The 10,929-nt window shown below is 42.2% G+C and overlaps 1 protein-coding gene across 1 annotated transcript in view; it reads right to left on the bottom strand.

The window, feature by feature from the left end:
- Positions 1 to 549: 549 nt before the first annotated feature.
- The window catches only part of actr10 (actin related protein 10), a 17,783-nt gene continuing 7,403 nt past the window's right edge, over positions 550 to 10,929 (bottom strand). The window contains exons 2-13 of the mRNA XM_024291548.2: positions 9,697 to 9,769; positions 9,537 to 9,619; positions 9,283 to 9,391; positions 6,986 to 7,093; positions 4,530 to 4,597; positions 4,339 to 4,418; positions 4,019 to 4,054; positions 2,116 to 2,195; positions 1,973 to 2,046; positions 1,781 to 1,862; positions 1,423 to 1,624; positions 550 to 1,296 (exon numbers count right to left, since the gene is read on the bottom strand). Coding sequence (XP_024147316.1) covers positions 1,115 to 1,296; positions 1,423 to 1,624; positions 1,781 to 1,862; positions 1,973 to 2,046; positions 2,116 to 2,195; positions 4,019 to 4,054; positions 4,339 to 4,418; positions 4,530 to 4,597; positions 6,986 to 7,093; positions 9,283 to 9,391; positions 9,537 to 9,619; positions 9,697 to 9,769 — 1,177 coding nt within the window. The 3' untranslated portion in view covers positions 550 to 1,114. The remainder of the gene's footprint in view (positions 1,297 to 1,422; positions 1,625 to 1,780; positions 1,863 to 1,972; positions 2,047 to 2,115; positions 2,196 to 4,018; positions 4,055 to 4,338; positions 4,419 to 4,529; positions 4,598 to 6,985; positions 7,094 to 9,282; positions 9,392 to 9,536; positions 9,620 to 9,696; positions 9,770 to 10,929) is intronic.

Below are 10,929 nucleotides of genomic sequence, written 5' to 3'. Positions count from 1 at the left end.
CTCACTAATGTGGGAGCAAGGACGTACTGTCTTAGAACAAGAAAATAAAGCAACTTTAACTTTAAATACTTTGGAAAGAAATGTAGATAAAGGTAGAAAACATTCTCTGAGTTTTAGATGCACATTGTAATGCAGAAACATTCTGGCAATACATCCACAGCAGGGCTCACTGACACCCATCTGCCTGCTCGCTCAGGAATAGTACATTTCTGCAGGATTGGTGGAAAAGAAGTCAACTTTTTTGTTTTCAGCTAAAATGAGTGATTACTTCCAAAGCTTATAAAAGAATGATCAAGAGCAATCACATTACCAGTGTCTGGATGTCTGCTTATAAATATAGGGTTGTTGTGTACAGCTCTAGTATCTAAATGTGGCTTCATGACACAATATTCTCTAACTTCCATTTACTAGAGGATCTGATCCTATTCCCCTTTTCCTTCAAAAAAGAACATATTCTAAAAATAAAGTTGTGTAAAATATTTTAAGCTGTCATTTATTTAAGAGCCATCATAAAAACATTCCTAATATACTAAAAATTGTGGAAATACATTTAATTTAACATTGGGTATTTATTTGTCATAAAGAAAGTCTGAATGCTTGAAGATGGAACTGTCTTTGAGGTGAGTTTACAAAGGTTTACATGAATGTGCATCTGCAGTAACTTAATCACAAAGAGTTATAGAAGAAAAACCGCTTTAATACCACGACATACAAATGCACTGAAGGATGACTAAAAGACCCTAACATAGTTCTTATTCAGGACTACAATGTTTAAGTGTCGGGTAAATACTTCATTTGTATCCACACATCCCCATTTGGAGCGTAAAATGTTTCCTATTAATGTCTTTAACACACTCTGCAATGAAATAAATAAAAATCAAAGTGTGCAGATGAAGATTTTTAAACAGACAGTGATGCATCTTTCTCTTTAAACAAATTGTATTGGAAATGTTACCAGTACTGTTAAATAAATGCAGCTGTTAATGTTCACAAAAACTGCCCTGTTTAACATGAGAGCAGCAAGCTACAACTGGGACGAGAGGAAAAAGTCAAATGAGCTGTGATGCGGACTGTTGGCCTGCTGCTCACAGCACTGACAGTCCTTCACAGCACATCATTTCTCAGAGGAGAAAGCTCTTTTCATCAATGGGGGAGGAGTCTTTCCCGCTTCATAGAACGACTCGGGTGGAGAAGAAGTCAAGCAGCACCAGTCTGGGATCCGGCCCGTCTGATTGTAGTGATCCCGCGACACCGACCTGCTGCCAAGGATATCCTGCAGAGCTCCAAATATGGCACCTAGAAAAGAGCAGGGATGCTGGTTAAAACCACGAGGGTCACTGTGGTTTTCTGATTCTGCTGTGACTGCTCAGTCTCCAGTGGGTAAAAGAAAAAACTAGAGCTCAGGCTCATGTCACAACAAACCTCCTAGCCATGCCGTGCAGTTTGGTTTGGAGGGGGGCATGTGGATACGGAAATTCTTATTAAACAGCACACTGTTATATTTGGGTTTCTCCATCAAGAGCCGGATCTCTGACTGCAGGCGGTGAAGGAAACCAGGCAACATGGAGGTTCCTCCTATGACGACCAGGTTCTCAGAAAGCACTTTCCGTGTGTCGATAGGGCACTGTTAGAGACAGACAGAGCAGGCGGCCTTCAGTGGGTTATTACAGCTGCAGGACTTTAGCTTAACCAAAATCACCCCTGAAGTTTCCTGTACCAATGAAAAGGAGACTAACTAGCTCTAATACTGACTGATTAGATCTGACCAGATTCATTCTACCTTGACCAAAGCATCAAGTATCAGAGAGGCCACACTCTTCTCTTCATTGTCTTGTTCAAACAGTATCTCCATCACAGAGTCCCTGGAAAACAAAATCATTTAGTAGTACAATGACATGTCCAAAACCAGAAAGCACGGCTATCAAAGGTGTTGACACAAGATTTTAAAAATGATACCAGGTGTGGAGAATACCTGACAGATCCTTTAATATGCAGGATTTTCTCCCCATCCAGAGGGTAATCAACATCTGGGGGAGGGGAGGGATACTGCAAACAGAAGAGTTCCATCAGCACATCTGTCCATAACTGAAGGGAAACTTCTCCATCACTACTGACCTCGGCTGTCCCGTTCAAGTTAAACTTGGCTGCTTGAATCTTCAAACCTCTTTGTAGGTCACTAACAAAACAAGTCCTGACTGCAAGAAAGAGAGAAGAAGCAGTCTGCTAAAGACAGGGCATCAGGCTGAGCTGCCGTCAGATTCATACCCCACAGAAGCTGAGCAGTCCCACACTGCATCCGGTCTGGCTGAGGTACAGACACCGGAGCGGTCACGCCGGAGCCGTCTGGCTGCGGTACAGACACCGGAGCGGTCACACCGGAGCAGTCTGGCTGCAGTACAGACACCGGAGCGGTCACGCCGGAGCCGTCTGGCTGCGGTAGACACCGAAGCGGTCACGCCGGAGCAGTCTGGCTGCAGTACAGACACCGGAGCGGTCACGCCAGAGCAGTCTGGATGCGGTACAGACACCGGAGCGGTCACGCCGGAGCCGTCTGGCTGCGGTAAAGAGACCGGAGCGGTAACGCCAGAGCAGTCTGGATGCGGTACAGACACCGGAGCGGTCACGCCGGAGCAGTCTGGCTGCAGTACAGACACCGAAGCGGTCACGCCGGAGCAGTCTGGCTGCAGTACAGACACCGGAGCGGTCACGCCAGAGCAGTCTGGATGCGGTACAGACACCGGAGCGGTCACGCCGGAGTCGTCTGGCTGCGGTAAAGAGACCGGAGCGGTAACGCCAGAGCAGTCTGGATGCGGTACAGACACCGGAGCGGTCAAGCCGGAGCCGTCTGGCTGCTGTAGACACCGGAGCGGTCACGCCGGAGCGGTCCGGCCGTGGTAGACACCAAAGCAGTCAGGCTGGAGCAGTCTGGATGCGGTACAGACACCGGAGCGGTCACGCCGGAGCGGTCTGGCCGTGGTAGACACCGAAGCGGTCACGCTGGAGCAGTCTGGATGCGGTACAGACACCGCAGGGGTCACGCTGGAGCAGTCTGGATGCGGTACAGACACCGGAGCAGTCTGGCTGCGGTACAGACCCCGGAGCGGTCACGCCAGAGCGGTCTGGATGCGGTACAGACACCGAAGCGGTCACGCTGGAGCAGTCTGGCTGCGGTAGACACCGGAGCGGTCACGCTGGAGCCGTCTGGCTGCGGTTGACACCGGAGCGGTCACACCGGAGACAGCGAGTACAGCAGAAAATAGGTTTGATTTTGAAAAATGTACTGGATGAACTTTGCGCACGCTCACATGATTTCCAGTTAAGGTCATTAATAACCCCAACTTCACAAAAAAGTGTTCAGACAAAAATGTGCATCCACTGAAACAGATTGGGAGAGCTGGAGAGGTCAGACTGCAGAGGTGGGACCTAACTGGATCCAGTCTCAATACCTCTCGCACTTTTCAAGTTACCCGAAGACTCTGGCGTCCGCACCGGAGCTGAAACGGATGCAGTGTGAGCCCAGGGTCAGCCGGTCTGTGGAGCATCTCAGGGACAGTCTGTGACTGAAAATGCTCCTCCGGGCCATAACAACAGGGTGCAGAGGGAGTGCTGGTGTCCATGATGGAGTAGAACCAGCCTAACATTCTCCAAAAGGACCGTCTTAAATCCAATAACAAAGTCCTGAGAGCTTGCAATTTTTTGAATCATCATAAGCAGTACATTTGCACTTAAGTACAAAAAAATGGAAAGATTGACTTCAATATAGTCTCATTACTGTCTCATAGCTGTTCAGACAGTTGAGATGCTTTTCTTTTCTAAGCGTACTTAATACATCATTAGATTCAAGTAAAAACGATCCATGTATGACCTCTGGTTTTACCGACTGTGAGAACAGATGAACTCAATCTTTCGTTTTGATCTGAGATTCCTGAACACAAAAGCCATTGAGCCTCTTTAGCCAAACAACAAACTATGAAACAGAGGCAGAGATCAGGAGATGTAGAATTTCACTCAAACTTACCCTTTATGTCTTCCACTATTCTTTCTGAGAGGGTTCCTTAACCAAAGTAAACACAGCAAATAAGTTCAAGTATGCTTTCACATTTATGTCTAAAATTACACTGCTTTACTGAAGTAAGAAGAAAAACATGTTATATACAGTACACTCTGATATATGATGAAGACAAAGGCTTAATGATAAATCACTTAACTTGGTTTTATGTTATATATACACTTAAAAGAAATGGAGATTAACTATTAAATACATGAGCATGGTTCAATCTGTGTAATTTAATCAGTTAAAAGACAAACAGGTGATCTAATGAGATTGTGGGTGGTTACCAATGACCGCTGGAACACTCTGCTTGGTGCTGCTGTCTGTGTCCACAGAGCACTGCTCCACAAGAAGTCCGTTCAGTTCACTGCAGTAGAAAAGTACAAGTGGTAAATTCTCAAAAGAAAAACTTGATCATTCACACATTTGATACTTTTTACAATCCTATGAAGCACAAAAACACAGCAGAGCCGCTCACCTATGAATGGCCTTCCCTCCCAGTGGGAGAACCTCCCAGGCTGAAAGAATGGGAGTGCACTCGTAAACCTGAGGCAGCACAGTTAAGGATGCTCATATGCGATTACAAGTAAAAAAAAAAAAAACAACATAAAATCATATGCAATATAGTCAAAAACACACAGACAATGTCTAGTTCTCATCCAAAGCCTTTTTTTTTAAAGAACCGTTTTTTTCTCAACATCTGACGCTTCACTGCCATGTTTTTGAAGCAGTCGCTCTGACAGTGAGGCTGTGGGGTTGGAGTGAAGTTTTTGTTGTTGCTGTTCCAGTGCAAACTAAAACAATACACCAGTGAGCAATTGGGAGACTTTTCTAAGGTAATTTATGCTATTATTTCTAACCATTACAATGTAAACCTCATAAATAGAAAGGTGCATTTCCTTCTGTGTCCAAGCTTTGGAAGCCTAAACCTTCCCAGCAGGTTGTCAGTAGTCATTACTTCCTTAGGCCATTAAGTAGGAAAAAGGAAGGAAGAAATACTCTGTCATTGTCTTTGGTACCACAATATGTTTAAAAAGTGCTTTTCAATCAGTGTATTAATTACCTAAAAATAATTTACAATGAATAAAGTGTCAAATTATTAAAACAAGAATAACTATATATATATATATATATATATATATATATATATATATATATATATATATATATATATTAGAGCTGTCAGGCGATTAAAAATTTTAATCGCGATTAATCGCGTTGTCCAGAGTTAACTCGCGATTAATCGCAAATTTACATGTGGCCTTTTTTTAAGGAAAAAAAATGTGTGCTTCGTGGAATTTAGCAGTTCTACATTAATTATGAAAACAAGAATGGTAAAATTAATAGTTTTCATCAGAAATACTTTATTTTGTATCATTGTATTGAGATAAACTTTCTTAACAATAAAAGGGGGGTGTTCCTGCATCACTGACTGCGGTGCTTGGGGGGCCTGGCCAAATGTGAAGGAGGGTCAGATCTGGCCCATGGGCCGGAGTTTGGGGACCCCTGCTCAACACCACTGTACAGCTGCATGAAGCACATGCATATAGAGAACGCATTCTACAGGTCCCCAGAAGTCTGTGTGTGGTGTAGTTCTCCATCAGGAAGTCCAGTGTCTGCTGGGCCTTTGTCAACAGCTTGATTGAGTTGGTACTCAAGCATCAGCTGTCCTGTCCAGAAGTCTGACTCCCTCTCCACACAGCCCTACTGATGAATAGTGGAAGAATAGCCGTGTTTCTCTTGGTGTAGCAGTAGTCTATTAGTTCTTTGCTGTGTCGGGGAAGGTTGTTTGTTGAACACCGTGTTAACACCGTATTCCCACTGTAAACTAGGTGGGTGTGGTATTCTACAATTACACATTGATTACTTTTCAACGCCAGTGATTAGTGACTAAATGGTGCTAGTGCTGGGCGATATGACGATACATACCCATGTGGGCGATAGAAAAGTGTCTATTGTGTCATTTCTCTTGGATTGTTTATAACCTAATTTGATCAATTATTCTGCCAAATATATTTTTAAATAGTCTGAACCTCGTCAGTGTGTACACAAAAAATGTACAAGTGAAAATAAAGACAAAATAAAGAGATTCTTCATAAAGAAACTCTTTTTTGTGGTTTTGCACGCAAAGCTGCTTTATGGTCTTTGGTTCGCTCTCATGCGAGTTTTATGACGGGCTTTACGTTACTTCACGCAAGTCCAGAACGATGGATGAGGAACAGCTTGAAGTTGTTTCCCCGGAGTTGAAGCAGACAGATACAGTGATGCAGGCAGTCCAAGAAGAAGCACTTTCAGCAAAAGAGGGAACGTCTGTGATTTGGTTGCATTTTGGATTCAAGACGTCCGACGACGAGCAGAAGACAGTAATATGTAAATTATGCTAGGAGGCTATTCCTGCGCCGATGCTAACACAACAAACCTTCTATCACTCAAGGAAAGTCCAAAAAATGAACATATGAGATCACAAAAAATAAGAGATGAACCAAGCTGTGGAATAGAGCTGTAACAAGTATCCAGGTGCTCAGATCCTCGCGATCTGCTCCTGAAAAATCAAGTTTGAATATTCACGACTTCTAAGATCGCAGATTCACGACCTTTATGAATATAGTAGAGTGAATTATCATGTGGTAAAATATTCATTGATCTGAAATACAGAATAATTTTGGATTTTAATTTATGAACTAAGTAAACAAATCTTCAAGAGTGTTAACTTTAATCATGTTTTAACAGTTTAGCAGTAAACTCTGACATTTATTAGCCACATAAGCAGACTGTACAGTTGCTTTGAAATGATTGACATGAGGTCCAGTTTAATAGCCTGATGAGAATTCCTCAAACTTCTTAAATCCCAACTTTTCCAAGTGCCTTGACACTGAAATGGAACAATAGCTTTTTTGGGAAGAGACTTGCAACACACAAAAAAGTGAAGGATACAGGCAATACAAGCGTCTCAGTGTATCCACAGTCCATCACCAGAGCAGAGTTGATGCCTAAAGTCATGATGGCCACCAGATGACTTGGAGCGTAAAGCACAGAGGGGACCTAAAAATATCACAAACAATGGAATAAGCACAGGGATGTTGGTGGATGAGGATGGGTAAAAGATTAACACGGGCCGGGATCTACTACTATAAACACAATTATATTGTATAAGACACACTTGTAGAACAATCTAGTATAATGTAACATTAGAAATGCAGTTATGGTGTGCATGGAGCTGAACTGCAGTCGACAGAAACGTCTGAGCAAAGGTTCCAAACTCCAAATATATAAAAGCCCTAAATACGACTCCAGATCAAACTCCCAGAATGCTGCAGTACTCTATCATCACCATTGTGTAGAAGAAGGGATTTGTGAAAGCATTACTTTTTGTATTACAATAAAGTAAGAAGTTGCAGAAGAAAAATCTCCAGGGATGCAAAGAGTAAATGTTTTTTCACCCTTGAATTTGCAAACATGAACTGTAAACTAAGTGCCTAAAGTAATGCTGCTTTGTTTCTTTCCACCAAAAAAATCTGCTTCAAGCAATCTGATCAGAGCAGAAGCTCTTGAAGTCTGGATTTGTAAAAATCTTAACTCGTGACTTCGTGTTTGGCTCTGTGGGTTTTTGTTTTGTTTTTGCAGCTTCCTCTGATCTTGGTGAAATTGTGCTTTTTTGGAAGGCCAAGTGTCTTATATTTCTACATATTAAGATAAATATATCTTTGTGTGCCAGGTTTAATTTTGACAGCATAAATCCAATTGAAACAAAAAATGCAATCACTACTAACCAAATAAAATTGGAAAGAAATCGAGACGAGTGACTATTGTAAAAAAAGGCCAGTGTGAGCCTTCATCAGGACCAGAGTATGACCAGTTACCTAACCACTCACTCAAAAACATATAGTCAAAGGCTGTAGAAATCTCTCCCATCGTGTGAGAAACGCGTCACATTTGCAACCGCAAAAACAGAATTTGCAAACTAGTGAGCAGGTGAGGCAACAAGAACATAAACAATTGGAGGGCAAAAACATTTAACTCAATGCATTACTTGAGATTTTTCTCCTGCAGCTTCCTACTAAGTTCATTTAAATACAAAAATGATTGCTTAAAAGATTTGACACATACATAACCCCATAGTGATGGGTTATAAAACCCCCAGGAGATGAATATTAGCGGGGAGGTGCAGTTACAGATGGCGTAATGTGTAGTAAAATCAGCATAAGGAGGGAGAGACTTTACCCCTTGTGCTATCCGGGCATGTTTACATAAAAGTGGGGTCATCTGGACCCCACGAGACAGCACAGTGAACTGTTTTTTTCAGGGATTTTTCACCTTCTCTGGTGTACGTGGCAGACATAAAACCCTGTCCACCTTTGTCATGCAAGGATCACACATCAATGTAAGGGTGGGGTCATCTGGACCCCATATGAGAGCACAAGGGTAAAGAGATCATGTCCTGCTATATTAAGATTTTCAAACTATAATATCATAAATCCTCACAGCAGCGTTTATTTGTCCATTACTTCAAAACAGTCCTATTCAAAGCAAACAGAACTAGTGCTTCTCCCCGTCTGTTTCTAGGGTTTCCTCTGTGGTTTACTGTCGATGGACAGTACTGATGTCGTCTATGTCCACAGAAGTAATATAACTAAGAAATTGATACACACATCTATATAAAACACACAAGTGTCACAAATTAAACATTAAAGCCAAATCTTGGAACTTTTTCAGGCTTGAAGTAAACACAAAATTGCATTAAATAAAAGAGAATTTATCCAACTTTTACAATGCAAACTATAAAAGCACTGTTTACTGTTTAGTGGGCGGCCGTGGTGCAGTGGTAGGGCGGTCGACTCCTGATCAGAAGTGAGCGGGTTCGATTCCCGCCTTGCCCGCCCATGTGTGGAAGTGTCCTTGGGCAAGACACTGAACCCTGAATTGCCTCTGGTGGGAGGCAATTCACACACTGGTCGGAGCCACCACCAGTGTGTGAATGTGCGTGTGAATGGGTCTGTGACTGTGAAGCGCTTTGGGCCCACAAAGGAGGGTAGAAAGCGCTATACAAGTATACACCATTTACCATTTTACTACAAATACAAGAAGTGACAACGACAAAACGTTCTATTCTAAGATGCGGTTTAGTGACAAATTCAGCTTCATCTAGTCTTGTGAAGCGGAGTAAACAAACAAAACTTCCACTGTAGTATCTATCCCATACGCTCTAAAAAGAAAAAGGGACTAGAAAGTACCTCAAATTGCTTGAAGAAAACCTTGGTGAGGGTCTCTCTGAAGTGGGATGGGCAGAGGATGGACTCGATGATGACCACTCTTCTGTCGCGGGGGTTCACCAACAGATGCCTGTTTATTGGAGAAAATTCACTTGTTTCAGATGGCTTCTCTGAATACTGCCTTAAAGCTCCTTCTGGTAGGTGTCTTGACTGAATGAATTAACGTGTTATCTCTACGTCCTGTAAAAGATAAAACGGTATAAAGAAATTCTCACCTGAAGTACAGCGTATGGATAAACTCTTTGAGGATGGCATACAGTTCTTCTGTATTGATGTTGTATTGCACAACTTTGATTGTCTGAAAACAATACATTACACATGTGACGCAATTTGTTTACATTATTGCAATTCAAGTAACGGGGATACCAGTCTCACCTGCTGCTGTCCCGGCTTCTGGATCTCGCTCGGAATTATGAACCTGGGCCCCGTTTCCCCGGCAAAGCCACATCTGCAGAAGCAGTTATTTGTTACCTGTTTAGCCAGTACAGGAAATTCACACAACTTTCCTGCTACAACTTTCTCTAAATAGTAGCGATAAACCACTTTAAAAGTACCTTACTACACCAAAACCTTTAGCAGTGGACTCTTTTTTTTTTTTGTCTGTAGGTCACTATCCTTTTTAGTTTGTACTCAACTATAATCAGTGTTAAATCCTAATGAACAATATTTTTAACATTTTTCTTTTTAAAACATGTCAAAATGCATTTAAACATTAGTGAATACTTTGTCAGCTTTAGACTAACAGCAGCTTAAAGTGTAAAATTGTCCTTAAAATCAAAAGAAATATAGAAGAAAATACATTTTATGAAAAAAAATGTTTTAAAGTGCACAACAGTTTCAAGTTTTTGAGTACAAAAACACATTGTTGCATAAAATTCGTCTGGAAGTACACCAATAGCATCAACTATTAAAGAGTTACTAAATCAATATAAACACTGGAGCAGAAGTTCTGGTGTTAAAGCTAATTTGATTTTTTTTTTCCAGAACTTACGTCAGTAAGCAGAACTTCAGTCTCAGTTTTTGAGCAGAAAGAAAGCATGGTAGTCGGGGCCCCCCCAGACCCCTACATGGGAAAGTAGGTTGAGGATATCCACTTGCTGTGCAACCCACCTCAGCCACCCAGAACAGGGCCGGCAAGACCGCCACAGGGGCCCCCAATACCAGACAGCAGGGGACAACAGAGCATGGAGAATACACGCTACAGCCCAGCCAGAAGAATAGCTCTACCTAAGCATCTGGGGCAGGGGTCGGCAACCCAAAGTGTTGAAAGAGCCACTTTGGACCAGTACAATAAAAACCAAAAGTGTCTGGAGCCGCATAAATTGAAACGGCTTAAAAAAATCATACACTGTAGGTAACACATGGAGAATATATCGATTAAACGAATAGTGTTCTCGTGTCACATTAACTACATTTTTGGTCTCATGACAAGCTAGCGAGATATTGCAGCGTCAAAGTTATCTGACAAAAGCTGAATAACCTCATAATAAACATTTGAGCTTTTATTTTGACATCCCTCGATGACATAAGGAGAGGGGGTCCTGATCAGTCTCTCCCTCATTCTCACTCCAGGTGCAGGAAGAATTCAAACATAACAGGACAAAATCA

Source organism: Oryzias melastigma, linkage group LG8 (assembly GCF_002922805.2).
Source record: "Oryzias melastigma strain HK-1 linkage group LG8, ASM292280v2, whole genome shotgun sequence".
Taxonomy (NCBI): Eukaryota; Metazoa; Chordata; class Actinopteri; order Beloniformes; family Adrianichthyidae; genus Oryzias; species Oryzias melastigma.
This window is presented reverse-complemented; position numbering and strand designations above follow the sequence as displayed.